Raw genomic sequence first — 17,358 nt, forward strand, 5'->3', positions numbered from 1 at the left:
AAAAAGAAAAGGCGTAAGGTTTACTGTCGGCCTGCAGCTGTACCTACCGACATACAGTACTGTGTGCATGGCAGACTAGTCTATTTAGTATCTGTGTGTTGAATCCATTCTTAGAACAGAAGGTGCTACCTAGAACCATAAAGTATTCTTCCATTGTCCTTATTTGAGAAACCTCTGAAATTACTCGTTTTGGTTCCAAGTGGAACCCTTTCACAAATACGAGGTTCTAAGTGTTATATTTACCTTTATTTAACTTGGCAAGTCCGGTAAGAACAAATTCTTATTTACAATGACGGCCTACACCGGCCGAACCCGGACGACACTGGGCCAATTGTGCGCCGCCCTATGGGACTCCCAATCACAGCCGGTTGTGATACAGCCTGGATTCAAAACAGGGTGTCTGTAGTGACACCTCTTGCACTGAGATGCAGTGCCTTAGACCGCTGCGCCACTCGGGAGCCATATCCATATACATGGAAACCTTTCACCACTAAAATGTTCATCACTAAAAAGTATTACCTGCCTCACCACCAAAGGGTTTGACTACCTGAAACCAAAAAAGGGTTCTCCTATGGGGACAAACGAAGAACCCTTTTTTTTTCTAAGAGCGTATACGCTATGATGCCAAATATGATTGAAAATAATTCAACTGTAAATATCTCCTGTAACTTTCCTTAATAGCCGTAGCCAGGGGAAGGAGGTGAAGAAGTGTTCCATCTTCCTGGCAGACATATTTCAGTATCCTAATCTCTCTTCACACCAGTGGAGGACAGAAGAATATGAGAAGACAGTCTGCTGATTTAAGGACTAGAGGTGATAGAGGAGGAGGAGGAGGCAGAGATAGAGAGAGATTGAATTCCCATCTTTACTAATGTACCAGGTTGAGTCCTGAGTAGTCTTTATTCTGTTTCTTCTCAGCAGTTGAAGTCAGTATAATCCAATATTTACAATCCCAGAGTGAGATCAGGGATCTATAAACCCATTACTTACAGGACTGCAGAGTTATTTATAAACCTAGAAGGGTTGTTTTCTCTCCCAGGTCTTTTCTTGGTTTTGGCTGCAGTATAGTCTCTATATCAGTTCGTGGGACGATGTTATCGGACATGTCTGTAGTGATTCCAGCAGGTCACCAGACTGGCTTTGTGACTAACAGAGCTGTTTCCCTGCTCCATCCCTCCCAGCCTGGCACACTCATGTCTCTCAGTCTAACAGAGTAGATCATCTGTATGGTAAGGATTTTGACAGGCTGTTCACCGTCTATAACAGTTATGATGGTGATTAACCACCTTGACCTGGAAATCTTAGCTAGATTTTTAGGAAGCATCTGAGGTGGCACTGGTCCTCTGGGGTTCTGTGTTCAAATCAAATCAGAGTTTATTAGTCACAGATGTACAGTAATTGAAAGGTACAATGAAATTCTTAAGCTCCAAGCTCCATCAATGCAGGTCAAAGATAAGTGAGTAAAACAACAGTAATAATACCTGTAATAATACAAGTAATAATAGTAATAGTACTAATAATAGTACTCATAATAGTACTAATACAAGAAATAACAACAGTAATAATACCAGTAATAATACAAGTAATAATAGCAACAGTACTAACAACAGTAATAATACCAGTAATAATACTAGTTATAATAGTAACAGTACTAATAATAGTAATAACGCCAGTACTAATACAAGTAATAATAGTAACAGTACTAATAATAGCAATAATGCCAGTAATAATACAAGTAATAATAGTGATACTACCAATACTAGTGCTAATAATAGTACTAATACAGGCAATAATAATAGTAATAATACTAGAAATTATCACAAGTGATAATACTAATACAAGTACTAATAATAGTAATACTGCCAGTAATAATATACGTAATAATAGTAATAATAATAATGTAAGTACTCATACTAGTAATAATGCTAGTAATAATACAAGTAATAATAGTAATAATACCAATAATAGTACTAATACAGGCAATAAAATAGCAATAATGCCAGCAACAATACAAGTAATAGTAGTAATAATACCAATAATGCAAATAAGAATACAAGTAATAATAATAGCACCAACACAAGTAATAATACTAGTAATAACACCAGTAATAATAGGAATAATAGGAATAATGCAAATAATAATACAAGTAATAATAATAGTACTAACACTAGTAATAACACTGGTAATAACACCAGTAATAATACTAGTAACAATACAAGTAATAATAGTGGCAATAGTAATAATACTAGTAACAATACAAGTAATGATAGTAATAATACTGGTAACAATACAAGTAATAATAGTAAGAAATAGTAATACTACTCGTAATAATACAAGTGATAGTAGTAATAACAGTAATAATACAAGTAATTGCAGTAATAATAGTAATAATTGTAATAATGCTGGTAATAATACAAGTAATAATACACACAGTAACAGTAATAATACAAGTAATAACAGTAATAATAGTAATAACGGTAGTAATAATACAAGTAATAGTAATAGTACTAACACTAGTAATAACACTTGTAATAATACTAGTGATAACACAAGTAGCAATAGTAATAATACTAATGCCAGCAATAATAATAGCATTGGTTTCCAGTAGTAATACTAGTAATAATACTTGTAATAATAGTGCTTGCAATAATACAAGTAATACTACTAGTAATGATACAAGTGACAATAGTAATAGTAATAATGATAGTACTAACAATAGAAATAACAGTAAGTCTATTAGTAATAATACTAGTAATAATAGCAACAGCAATAATAATAATAGTACTAATAATAGTAATAATAACAGTAATAATACCAGTAATAATAGTACCAGTAATAATAATAGTACTAATAACAGTAATAATACTAGTAATAATAGTACCAGTAATAATAATAGTACTAATAATAGTACTAATAACAGTAATAATACTAGTAATAATAGTACCAGTAATAATAATAGTACTAATACTAGTAATAATACTAGTAATAATAGTACTAATATTGGTAAAAATAGTAATAGTAATAATAATAGTGCCGATAATAGTGATAATACCAGTAATAATACCAGTAATAATAGTAATACCTCCAGTAATAATAGTAATACTACCAGTAATAGTGGTAAAAGTAATAATAATAGTACTAATAATCATACTAGTAATGATGCTATTAATAATAGTAATACTGAAGTAATAATAAAAGTACTAATACGAGTAATAATACTAGTAATAATATTAGTAATAATAGTAATACTACTAGTAATAATGCCAGTAATAGTAATTGTAACAATAATAGCACCAATAATAATAGTAATTATACCGGTAATAATACTAGTAATTATACTAGTACTAACAGCAACAATAATACTAGTAATTATACCAGTAATAATAGCAACAATAATAATACTAGTAATAGCAACAGTAATAATACCAGTAATAATTCTAGTAATAATACTAGTATTTATATCGGCAATACTAGCAACAATCATACTACCAGTGATAGCAACAGTAATAATACCAGTAATAATAGTAGTAATAATAGCAATAGTAATAATATTAGTAATACCACTGGTAATAGTAGCTATACTACTAATAATAGTGATACTACTAGTAATAATAGCAACAGCACTAATAATAGTACTAATAATAGTAATTATACTAGTAATAATACTAGTAATCACACCAGTAATGACAATCATACTACCAGTGATAGCAACAGTAATAATACCGGTAATAATAGTAATGGTAATAATGCTAGTACCAATAATAGTAATGGCACTGGTAATAATGCTAATAATGATACTAGTAATAACAGTAATAATAATACTACGAGTAATAGTAATAACACTAGTAATAATGGTAATAGCAATAATACTAGTAATACTACTGGTAATAAAAGTACTGATAATAGTACTAATAATAGTAATAATACTAGTAATAATATCAAGTAAAATAATAGAATATAGACAGAACCTTGTCTTGTCTACATATATATATTTACAATTAGTAAAAAATTCTATACAGTTGCTGCAGTTAAAAGTGGCGAAGTGTGTAAACAAAGATTGTGACCAGTGACTGACAAGTATAACTGTTCATTGAGGGGTGAGGGTGTGCAGGGGCCAGTGGATAAATGTATGTTTTGGGGGAGAACAGCCTGTGAAAGCAGGGAGAACAGGCTGGGTCAGGCTGGGTCCCCTGATGATCTTCTTTGCCTTCCTGTGACACCTGGTGTTGTAGTTGTCGTGGAGCACAGGCAGTGTGCAGCCAGTGGTGCGTTCGACTGAGTGTACAACCCTCTGTAGTACCTTGTGGTCAGCGGTGGTGGAGTTGCTGTACCAGGCTGTGATGCAGCCTGAGAGAATGCTCTCAATGATGATCCTGTAGAACACTGTGAGGGCTCTCAGGGACAGGCCGAATTTCTTCAGCCTCTCGAGGTTGAAGAGTTGTTGTCGTGCCTTCTTCGCTACGGTGTCCGTGTTGTTTGACCATTTCAGCTCCTTGAAGATGTGGGACTTTACAGGGACTTTACTTTTTCTCCACTAGAGGTCGACCGATTAATCGGAATGGACGATTAATTAGGGCCGATTTCAAGTTTTCATAACAATCGGAAATCTGTATTTTTTGTTATTTAACTAGGCAAGTCAGTTAAGAACACATTCTTATTTTCAATGATGGCAGAACGACAGATTTCCACCTTGTCAGCTCGGGGGATCTAATCTTAAAGGTAACTAGTCCACTGCAATAACGACCTGCCTCTCTCTCGTTGCACTCCACAAGGAGACTGTTACGCGAATGCAGTAAGCCAAGGTAAATTGCTAGCTAGCATTAAACTTATCTTATAAAAAACAATCAATCAATCATAATCACTAGTTAACTACACATGGTTGATGATATTACGAGATATTATCTAGCGTGTCCTGCGTTGCATATAATCTGACTGAGCATACAATTATCTAAGTATCTGACTGAGCGGTGGTAGGCAGAAGCAGGCGCGTAAACATTCATTCAAACAGCACTTTTGTGCGTTTTGCCAGCAGCTCTTCGTTGTGCGTCAAGCATTGCCCTGTTTATGACTTCAAGCCTATCAACTCCCGAGATTATCCTGGTGTAACCAAAGTGAAATGGCTGGCTAGTTAGCGTGCTAATAGTGTTTCAAACGTCACTCGCTCTGAGCCTTCTAGTAGTTGTTCCCCTTGCTCTGCATGGGTAACGCTGCTTCGAGGGTGGCTGTTGTCGTTGTGTTGCTGGTTCGAGCCCAGAGAGGAGCGAGGAGAGGGATGGAAGCTATAGTGTCACACTGGCAGTACTAAAGTGCCTATAAGAACATCCAATAGTCAAAGGTTAATGAAATACAAATGGTTTAGAGGGAAATAGTCCTATAATTCCAATAATAACTACAACCTAAAACTTCTTACCTGGGAATATTGAAGACTCGTGTTAAAAGGAACCACCAGCTTTCATATGTTCTCATGTTCTGAGCAAGGAACTTAAACGTTAGCTTTTTTACACGGCACATATTGCACTTTTACTTTCTTCTCCATGTCACGTTCTGACCTTAGTTCCTTTGTTTTGTCTTTTGTTTTAGTATTGTCACGCCCTGGTCTAAGTATTTTGTGTTTTTCTTCATGTATTGGGTCAGGCCAGGGTGTGGCATGGGGTTTTTGTATTGTGGTGTGTTTTGTCTTGGGGTTTTGGTGTGTATGTATTGGGATTGTAGCTAGTGGGGTTATCTAGCAAAGTCTATGGCTGTCTGGAGTGGTTCTCAATCAGAGGCAGGTGTTTATCGTTGTCTCTGATTGGGAACCATATTTAGGCAGCCATATTCTTTGAGTTTGTCGTGGGTGATTGTCCTTAGTGTCCTTGTTCCTGGCTATGCGTTAGTTTTCACTAGTAAAGGCTGTTTCGGTTTTCGTTACGTTCTTTGTTTTTGTAGTGTTTGTATTGTTTCGTTTTTTGTTCATTTAACATGGATCGCAATCTACACGCTGCATTTTGGTCCGACTCCTTCACACCTAGAAAACCGTAACAAGTATGGTCAGGGTGTGAGTTGGGTGGATTGTCTATGTTAGTTTTTCTATGATTTTCTATTTCTGTGTTTGGCCTGATATGGTTCTCAATCAGAGGCAGCTGTCAATCGTTGTCCCTGATTGAGAACCATATTTAGGTAGCCTGTTTTCTGTTGGGGTTTGTGGGTGGTTATTTTCAGTCTTTGTGTGTCTGCACCAGGTAGAACTGTTTCAGTTGATACTTTGTTTTGTGTTTTTGAAGTGTTCAGTTGTTTATTAAAAAGATAAATACTAACCACACTGTGCTTTGGTCCTCTCCTTCTTCCACCCAAGACAACCGTTATTCTCCAACACTTTGTTTTTGCATTATTTAAACCAAATTGACCATGTTTCATTATTTATTTGAGGCTAAATTGAATTTATTGATGTATTATATTAAGTTAAAATAAGTGTTCATTCAGTATTGTTGTAATTGTCATTATTACACATTTTTAGAAATTACAAATCGGACGATTAATCGGTATCAGCTTTTTGGTTCTCCAATAATCGGTATCGGCGTTCAAAAATCATAATCGGTCGACCTCTCGTCTCCACGGCGGCTCCGTTGATGAGGATGGGGGCGTGCCCAGCCTGGTTCTTCTTGAAGTCCACAATCAGCTATTTTGTTTTGCTGACGTTGAGGGAGAGGTTTCTTACCTAGCACCACGACGTCAGAGTACCTACCTCTTCTCTGTAGGCCGTCTCGTCGTTGTTGGTAGTCAGGTATAAAATTGTCGTCTGCAAACTTGATGTAGATGGAACTGTGTGAGACCACGTAGTCGTGGGTATACAGGAGACAGTTCTTTGTGTCCGGGTTAACATCACTAGAGAGGGAGAATACTTACTGTACAGACAGTCAAGGGCAGTCACTCAGTAATAAGCTGTGGAGGTATACTGTCTACTCATCAGTATAATGCCTACTCATCAGTATAATGCCTACTCATCAGTATAATGTCTACTCTTCAGTATACTGTCAACTCATCAGTATACTGCCTACTCATCAGTATAATGCCTACTCATCAGTATAATGCCTACTCATCAGTATAATGTCTACTCTTCAGTATACTGCCTACTCATCAGTATAATGCCTACTCATCAGTATAATGTCTACTCTTCAGTATACTGTCAACTCATCAGTATACTGCCTACTCATCAGTATAATGTCTACTCTTCAGTATACTGCCTACTCATCAGTATACTGTCTACTCTTCAGTATAATGTCTACTCATCAGTATACTGCCTACTCATCAGTATACTGTCTACTCTTCAGTATACTGCCTACTCATCAGTATATGCTCTACTCATCAGTATATTGTCTACTCATCAGTATACTGTCTACTCATCAGTATAATGCCTACTCATCAGTATACTGCCTACTCATCAGTATATGCTCTACTCATCAGTATATTGCCTACTCATCAGTATAATGTCTACTCTTCAGTATACTGCCTACTCATCAGTATAATGCCTACTCATCAGTATAATGTCTACTCTTCAGTATACTGTCAACTCATCAGTATACTGCCTACTCATCAGTATAATGCCTACTCATCAGTATAATGCCTACTCATCAGTATAATGTCTACTCTTCAGTATACTGCCTACTCATCAGTATACTGTCTACTCTTCAGTATAATGTCTACTCATCAGTATACTGCCTACTCATCAGTATACTGTCTACTCTTCAGTATACTGCCTACTCATCAGTATATGCTCTACTCATCAGTATATTGTCTACTCATCAGTATACTGTCTACTCATCAGTATAATGCCTACTCATCAGTATACTGCCTACTCATCAGTATATGCTCTACTCATCAGTATATTGCCTACTCATCAGTATAATGCCTACTCATCAGTATACTGTCTACTCTTCAGTATACTGCCTACTCATCAGTATACTGTCAACTCATCAGTATACTGCCTACTCTTCAGTATACTGCCTACTCATCAGTATACTGTCTACTCTTCAGTATACTGCCTACTCTTCAGTATAATGCCTACTCATCAGTATACTGTCTACTCTTCAGTATACTGCCTACTCTTCAGTATACTGCCTACTCATCAGTATACTGCCTACTCTTCAGTATACTGCCTACTCATCAGTATACTGTCTACTCTTCAGTATAATGTCTACTCATCAGTATACTGCCTACTCAGCAGTATACTGTCTACTCTTCAGTATACTGCCTACTCATCAGTATATGCTCTACTCATCAAATACTGTATTATTGCCTAAAGAATAACTCATTCTACAATGTTTGTTGGACAAAATCACCTCCCATTTGTGTTTATAATCTGAAGTTTGCTTACCACAGCAATACGTTGCCAACTACTAACTACCATTGATGTGATCGAGTTACACTGATAAGGTCTTTTCATGTGTGTCTATGTTGGGCTAAGTGAGCTGCTGTCTTGCTGTGTCCCTCAGGGTGGCGATAGTGACAGCACAGCTTTTTGTGTGAAGAACAGGTCCGCCTTCGAGCATCAACATCATCATCTATTGCAGTGCTTGGAGAAAACCACCGTGAGTGCTGCTTTTAAAAAAATCTCATAGATAATATTGTCTGATACGTTTATTGCTCATTTTGATGTACTGTGTATATACTCGGCAGTGTTTCACACTGTTTCACACTTTCAGCAGTTATGAGAAGTTATCATATAGTATACAGCCACCTGCAGCTAGTTTAAAGATGGCCGTTCAGAGGCCAGGATAGACGTCTTTCTTTATTTTATGTCTCGACAGAATCACGAGTTCACCGATGAAGTCACCTACAGCGAGGTGTGTATGATGGACTCAATGGGCTTCCGCACCAGCCGCAGCACTTCCTTGTCCAGCCAGCAGGGGTCCACCACCACCTGCTGCTCCCGGCGGGCCAAGAGGAGGGCCATTCGCCTTGCCAACTCCACCGTATCTGTCAGCCGGGGAAGTGTGCAGGAGCTGGACACGCTGCACGTCACCAAGACACCTGTTGGTACTCAGTACCCACAGAGGTACTGTACAGCACACACTGTCCACCTGATCCAAGGAGCCCACTCCTCCCTTTCTATCTTTGCCTCACCCCTCAATCACCTGTAGGCTGTTGATGATTTACTACATTTAGCTCTGGCCCATTCATTAAAAAGAACATTCTGCTGATCTTGAATTACAAGCTGAGTTCGAACAGTTTCTAAGTTGTTCAAACTCTGCTGGCTCTAACTATGTTGATGCTGTCGATGTTTTGTCAAAACAACCTCCATTGGGTTTAATGAGAAATGTAGTTGAAAACAATGGGAAAATGTATTTAATTTGTCACTGTAGCGTGACATTGTTTATTTATAAGGGAAACAGTTGATAATGGTGAGTTTGTTTGTTTTATTGAGTGCCTGCATTTCTATACATAGTTGCTATGATGGATGTATCACTATACAGACAGTGGAAGAACAAACAACTTGTCTTGAATACACTTACAATGAGGACACATACAAGTCCTCTCAACATAAACACATTTGACTATTTTGTGGTAATGGTGACAGATATGTGCATTGTCTAACTTTATTTCGGTGTGTGTGTGTGTGTGTGTGTGTGTGTGTGTGTGTGTGTGTGTGTGTGTGTGTGTGTGTGTGTGTGTGTGTGTGTGTGTGTGTGTGTGTGTGTGTGTGTGTGTGTGTGTGTGTGTGTGTGTGTGTGTGTGTGTGTGTGTGTGAGCAGTCGCTCCAGTCTAAACGCCAGAACTGGAGACCTGAAGCTGAACTGTACTGACTACACAGCAGCCATCATCAGTATCCCCACTCCCCCAGCCAACAGTCCTGATGAGAGCCTACCTAACTCACCCGCCATCCCTGGCATCCTACGCAACTCTCGCTCCAGTATCTATAACACCCAGGAAACTGTCAAGATCTCCTCTTTATAACCCTCTGAAGCACAGGAGCTTGACCCATTGCACAAAACAACAGGAATGGGGTCCGTCAGAGAAGAACATGGGAAAGAAGGATGATAACGTCCACACTCTTTGCAAATTCTTCACTCCGATACCAACGTAATGTCTACTGAATAGTCAAGGTAGGGGCAGCGTGAGAAAAATAAAGTAAATTAATTGTAACTATCCATTTGATGTGCTGGAACAGTTACTGTGAGGTTGACCTTTTGGCCCAGGGAGATACGGGTGGTGGGGGGTGGGGTGGGGGGGTACCACAGACACAATCTGAGCTGACCAGGAACAGGTGACAATGCCTCTTGGACTCAGAGAAGGGACACAGATGGATGGTGTGGTTACTAAGAGTGCTTTTCAACAATAATATACCCACCGTGGCATCGAAAGCCTTTAACTCTTTTAAGATATGCAACGTTAGAACAAGCAGGAAAAACTAATATACATAATGTGTGTAAAGAAATTGCAGGGAGAGATTATAAAGATTATGAATAATTGCACAATTATATTGATATTTAAATACATCTTTACAGATAGAAATATGAATACCGTATTCTGCAATAGATATCTTTACACAAATGAATTTGAAAATAAAAGGAGTGATCGTTAGATGGTACTACATATGTAACATATTTTGTATCATACGTCTCTAAATCACATGCATCTTCAAACTTGTCAGTGTAATGACGAGCTTAATACAGCAGTGCATGTTCCTGTTCAGTAGACGGTGGAGAAGAGAAGCTACTGATATTAGTCCTGTTCAGTAGACGGTGGAGAAGAGAAGCTACTGATATTAGTCCTGTTCAGTAGACGGGGGAGAAGAGAAGCTACTGATATTAGTCCTGTTCAGTAGACGGTGGAGAAGAGAAGCTACTGATATTAGTCCTGTTCAGTAGACGGTGGAGAAGAGAAGCTACTGATATTAGTCCTGTTCAGTAGACGGGGGAGAAGAGAAGCTACTGATATTAGTGGTGTCAGATACGACTAGCTCATCTGGCGTTTTGCATGGTATCTTATTCTTTCTCTCAGAACAGTTTGTTTGATTTATTTTTCCCTGACAACAACATTGTAACGTAATAATGATGTCTGCACCAAAAGTGTACATTAGGTTAAAAAAATGAACAAAATAAAAAACCATTCAGGCATGTTCCTCGCCAGAATGCAAAGTGGGTCCGATTGTATGGTCTGTGTGTAGTAGGTTGGGAGGACGTGTGTTAATTCATCACAGATATGCCGTTTTAGGTATTCTACATGTCCCCCCCCCCCCCCCCCTTGGGAAATCAAATGTAGAGGAGGGATCCACTGTCAATGAGTCATAAATAAGGGAGAAGAGGTTACAAGTAAGAAAAAAAGTATCTATCCATCTTTGAGTTCACAGTAACCTATCATAGACATCCATTATCACCAACAGTGTTTTTCAGTTCAGACGCTCTTGTAATATTGTGTTACAGGTTTAAGTGTATATGCAGCCTGTTGACGGCTGTGTAATACACAAAATACTTTTCTCTTCAACATGCTAACATATCGGTGCTGTTACTGTACTTGATTGGACTATGAGATCTGGTGTTTACAATCCTACATTTTTTTCCCCTCCTACAATTATTATTGTTTGCATAATATTGCAATGAAAAATCTGAAACTGTGCACTACAGCTGTTTTAAAGTTACTTTAGTATTTATTCGTTAGCTTTATTTTGGGTTATATAGTGCAGATAGGACTAGAGTAATGAGCACTGTTATGGATAACTACAGATTGTACACCAGACAATGAGATATAACCAAAGATTTCTGGCATCCATTACTGGACGCTACAGGTTTGCCTATACAAAACAATGCCATAGATTCTTCAACAACTTGAGGCTCCCGAGTGGCGCAGCAGTCTAAGGCACTGTATCTCAGTGCTAGAGGTGTCACTACAGACCCTGGTTTGATTCCAGGCTGTATCACAACCGGCCGTGATTGGGATTCTCATAGGGCGGCGCACGATTGGCCCAGCGTCGTTAGGGTTTGGCCGGGGTAGACCCGCATTGTAAATAAGAATTTGTTCTTAACTGACTTGCCTAGTTAAATAAAGGTTACATACAAATAAAATAATAACCTGGTATCGGCGATACTCTCTTCCTTTTCAAATCTGGAAAACAGTTGCCTTATACAGTAAATGTCATTTATAAGACAACTGTTTTCCAGAATCGAGAACGAAGAGAGTATCGCCGATACCAGGTCAGTTGAAGAAGCGATGGCAGCGTTTTGTGTAGGCCAACCTGTAACGTGCAGTAATGGATGACAAAAATCTTTGGTGATTTCTCATCTCATTATCTGGTGTACAATCTGCAGCTATGTTATGGACATCTCACACATATTTGCCAACATTAATTTCCAAACATACATAGCTATATGAATCACATTATTTACACTAATGGAAGTGATAACAGCTGGGTAAAGTTGTGTCATATGCTATATATATATATATATATATGGATGGATGGATGGATGGATGGTGTATGAATAAAATAAGTGTTTGAGTGGGAGGTTGTGTAGTAGCCATGAGAACCTTATCCATACTGCTCCTCATAAACCTGATCCAATGACAAGTGAGTGGGAGGTTGTGTAGTAGCCATGAGAACCTTATCCATACTGCTCCTCATAAACCTGATCCAATGACAAGTGAGCGGATGTGTAGGTTCAGCAGCGGTGGTACCAGTACTCATGTCGGCAATAGAGATACACTGATTCCCTGGAGCAGGGGTATTGAACTCTTAGCCTGCGAGGTCTGGAGACGACTGCTGGGTTTCTGTTCTACCTGATAATTAACTGTACACACCTGGTGTCCCAGCTCTAAAGGAGTCCCTGATTAGAGGAGAACAATGAAAAAATGCAGTGAAACTAACTTGGAGGTCCAGAGTTGAGTTTGAGGGCCCTAGAGGATGATGGCTGAAAGAGACCAGAGGCACAGAGGTGTGTATTCTATATTCCACAAATAAAGCAAGAAGAATTTAGAAAATGGTTTTGCTATTAAGTTGTTTGTTTGTTCTAGTGTTTCTCCCCCTGAATGATGGTGATATGTTTATATTTTTATTTTACATAAAAAAATGTTTTTTTACCTATAATGCCCTTCATGGTGAGATTTGATAAGTCGCCAGTAGGGGGCGCTACAGTGTGTGATATAAAATCTTCACCTTTCACCTTACGCTCAAATGACGGTAGAGTCCTGTTTCTTAATCCTGGTCCTGGGGACCTAAAGGGACAAACGTTTTGTTTTTTTGTCCTAACACTACACAGTTGATTCAAATGATCAACTCAACATCAAGCTTTGATTATTTGAATCAGGTGTAGTGCTTGTGCAAAAAAACAAAATGTTTGTCCCTTTAGGTCCCCAGAACCAGGATAAAGAAACACAACTCTAAATTAAAAATGTCTCTCCTTTGTATCCCCAGAACCAGGATAAATAAACACAACTCTAAATTAAAAATGTCTCCCCAGAACCAGGATAAAGAAACACAACTCTAAATTAAAAATGTCTCCCCAGAACCAGGATAAAGAAACACGACTCTAAATTGGAAATGTCTCCCCAGAACCAGGATAAAGAAACACAACTCTAAATTAAAAATGTCTCCCCAGAACCAGAATTAAGAAACACAACTCTAAATTAAAAATGTCTCCCCAGAACCAGGATAAAGAGACACAACTCTAAATTAATAATGTCTCCCCAGAACCAGGATAAAGAAACACAACTCTAAATTAAAAATGTCTCCCCTTTGTGTCCCCAGAACCAGGATAAAGAAACACTGCGAGTAGACAAAGGATGACATAATCCCAATGGTTTATTCATTTTTTTCATTTAATACAATTACCAACAGTCTGTTTTCATAAATAATGCACAATAAATACCTTGCAGTTAAAATCTCAAGTACTGTATGATTAGTTTAAGACCACTGGATGATCTAACCATAATATGACCTGTATTCGGTGATGCTGTCCATCTCTTTCTGTCAGTCTGACTTAATCTTCCTGACATTGTCACTGACCTTTGAAGTGCCACTAAACCTGTTTAAAATGACATCACTAACATGATTTGTGGCATTGGCTGCCAGAGCTAGCTAGAGAATGACTGAATGGTATTCACGGCTTCACTCCTATTGCATCACAATAGACCATTAGGCCTCACTGTCACCACGGTTACTGGGGTGTCTTATGCAATAGCTAATAGTTTTAGAAACCCACATACTTTGTATTACACCTAAACTTTTTCAATTAAATAAATCAAAAACAAACAAAGAAAGAGATGGAGACACAGTATAATTTAAGAATTCATCTAAATTGCAAGTTCAATTTAAGGACATGTAATACCTACAGTATGTGAAAAAAAACTGTCAATGCATCGGCTCACTATGATGGAAGATGTGGTTTCTGTTAGCAGAGATGTCTCTGTGGTGTGTGTTTTACTCGTGAAATGAAAGCAAGCATTGCAAGTACAGTAGTTTTATGATAGACATCCAAGCATTTCTTTGGCTACTAAGTTACATCCAAAGCAAATAATTCATTAACATAAACATGATGCATACAATGATTATCCTCAGTCATATTGCAACAGGGGGAAGTTTCAGAGTGCATTTTATCTGTGCTTAACTAAGTGCTTCTTTAAAAGTACCCTGGCAGGCAGCCCTGCCACAAAAAAAAAAAATGTTGGCTCTTAGATGGCAATCACCTCACAATTAAGGCCTGGACAAATATACTTGACTCTGTAAAGAATAATCTCAGCTAAAGCCCCACACATACAGTTGAAGTCGGAAGTTTACATATACCTTAGCCAAAGACATTTAAACACGGTTTTTCTTAAAATTTCTGATATTTAATTATTGTAAAACATTCCCTGTTTTAGGTCAGTTAGGATCAACACTTCATTTTAAGAATGTGAAATGTCAGAATAATAGTATAGAGTGATTTATTTCAGCTTTTATTTCTTTCATTACATTCCCACTGGGTCAGAAGTTTACATACACTCAATTAGTATTTGGTAGCATTGCCTTTAAATTGTTTAACTTGGGTCAAATCTTTCAGGTAGCCTTCCACAAGCTTCCCACAACAAGTTGGATGAACTTTGGCCCATTCCTCCTGACAGAGCTGGTGTAACTGAGTCAGGTTTGTAGGCCTCTTTGCTCGCATACGCTTTTTCAGTTCTGCCCACAAATTTTCTATAGGATTGAGGTCAGGGCTTTGTGATGGCCACTCCAATACCTTGACTTTGTTGTCCTTAAATCATTTTGCCACAACTTTGGTAGTATGCTTGGAGTCATTGTCCATTTGGGAGACCCATTTGCAACCAAGCTTTAACTTTCTGACTGATGTCTTGAGCTGTTGCTTCAATATATCCACATAATTTTCCTCTCTCATGAAGCCATCTATTTTGTGAAGTGCACCAGTCCCTCCTGCAGCAAAGCACCCCTACAACATGAGGCTGCCACCCCTGTTCTTCACGGTTGGGATGGTGTTCTTCGGCTTGCAAGCCTCCCATTTTTTCCTCCAAACATAATGATGGTCATTATGGCCAAACAGTTACATTTTTGTTTCATCAGACCAGAGGACATTTCTCCAAAAAGTACAATCTTTGTCCCCATTGGGACATCCATTGGGATGGGAGGTTGGGGGTGGTGGCATGTTGGCTGGGTGGGGTTTGGTGAATGCGATGGGATGTTGGGGGTGGAGGCATGTTGGCTGGGTGGGGTTGGGTGAATGGACTGGGAGGTTGGGGTGGTGGCGTGTTGGCGTGTTGGCTGGGTGGGGTTTGGTGAATGGGATGGGAGATTGGGGTGGAGGCATGTTGGCTGGGTGGGGTTTGGTGAATGGGATGGGAGGTTGGGGGTGGAGGCATGTTGGCTGGGTGGAGTTGTGTGAATGGGATGGGAGGTTGGGGTGCAGGCATGTTGGCTGGGTGGGGTTTGGTGAATGGGATGGGGGGTTGGGGGTGGAGGCATGTTGGCTGGGTGGAGTTGTGTGAATGGGATGGGAGGTTGGGGTGGAGGCATGTTGGATGGGTGGGGTTGTGTGAATGGGATGGTATGTTGGGCGTGGAGGCATGTTGGCTGGTTGGGGTTGGGTGAATGGACTGGGAGGTTGGGGGTGGTGGCGTGTTGGCTGGGTGGGGTTTGGTGAATGGGATGGGAGATTGGGGTGGAGGCATGTTGGCTGGGTGGGGTTTGGTGAATGGGATGGGAGGTTGGGGGTGGAGGCATGTTGGCTGGGTGGAGTTGTGTGAATGGGATGGGAGGTTGGGGGGGAGGCATGTTGGCTGGGTGGGGTTGTGTGAATGGGATGGGATGGGGGGTTGGGGTGGAGGCATTTTGGCTGGGTGGGGTTTGGTGAATGGGATGGGAGGTTGGTGGTGGAGGCATCTTGGCTGGGTGGAGTTGTGTGAATGGGATTGGAGGTTGGGGTGGAGGCATTTTGGCTGGGTGGGGCTTGGTGAATGGGATGGGAGGATGGTGGTGGAGGCATGTTGGCTGGGTGGGGTTTGGTGAATGGGATGGGAGGTTGGTGGTGGAGGCATGTTGGCTGGGTGGAGTTGTGTGAATGGGATGGGAGGTTGGTGGTGGAGGCATGTTGGCTGGGTGGGGTTGTGTGAATGGGATGGGAGGTTGGTGGTGGAGGCATGTTGGCTGGGTGGGGTTTGGTGAATGGGATGGGAGGTTGGTGGTGGAGGCATGTTGGCTGGGTGGGGTTTGGTGAATGGGATGGGATGGGATGGGAGGTTGGTGGTGGAGGCATGTTGGCTGGGTGGGGTTTGGTGAATGGGATGGGATGGGAGGTTGGTGGTGGAGGCATGTTGGCTGGGTGGAGTTTGGTGAATGGGATGGGGGGTTGGTGGTGGAGGCATGTTGGCTGGGTGGGGTTTGGTGAATGGGATAGGATGGGAGGTTGTTGGTGGTGGCATGTTGGCTGGGTGGAGTTTGGTGAATGGGATGGGGGGTTGGTGGTGGAGGCCCCTTCTTTTTTTAAATGTGTTATTACTTCAACTTTATAATATGATCAAAATGATCAATACATTTTAGTTATGTACAGCAGGTAGCCTAGCGGTTCAGAGGGTTCGGCCAGTAACCGGAAGGTTGTAGGTTTGAATCCCTGAGACGGCAAGGTGGAAAAATATGCCGTTCTGCCCTTGAGCAAGGCAGTTAACACCAACAACAACTACTCCCAGGGTGCAGCGGACGTCGATTAAGGCAGCTCCCCGCACCTCTCTGATTCAGGTTGGGTTAAATGCAGAAGACGCATTCAGTTTTGCAACTGACTAGGTATCAGTCTGTATTGTATTCATTATGTTCTGTGAGAAATAATGAATTGAAAATATATGAACAGAATGTGGATTGAGGTTCATTTAAATATTGTAACATTAACCCCCCTGCCCACCCCCACC

The 17,358-nt window shown here is 39.9% G+C and overlaps 1 protein-coding gene across 1 annotated transcript in view; it reads left to right on the forward strand.

Annotated features, from left to right (window-relative positions):
- The window catches only part of kcnd1 (potassium voltage-gated channel, Shal-related subfamily, member 1), a 93,637-nt gene extending 82,520 nt beyond the window's left edge, over window positions 1-11,117 (forward strand). The window contains exons 5-7 of the mRNA XM_020459833.2: window positions 8,472-8,567; window positions 8,787-9,034; window positions 9,732-11,117. Coding sequence (XP_020315422.1) covers window positions 8,472-8,567; window positions 8,787-9,034; window positions 9,732-9,933 — 546 coding nt within the window. The 3' untranslated portion in view covers window positions 9,934-11,117. The remainder of the gene's footprint in view (window positions 1-8,471; window positions 8,568-8,786; window positions 9,035-9,731) is intronic.
- Window positions 11,118-17,358: the final 6,241 nt, after the last annotated feature.

This window comes from Oncorhynchus kisutch, linkage group LG24 (genome assembly GCF_002021735.2).
Source record: "Oncorhynchus kisutch isolate 150728-3 linkage group LG24, Okis_V2, whole genome shotgun sequence".
NCBI lineage: Eukaryota > Metazoa > Chordata > Actinopteri > Salmoniformes > Salmonidae > Oncorhynchus > Oncorhynchus kisutch.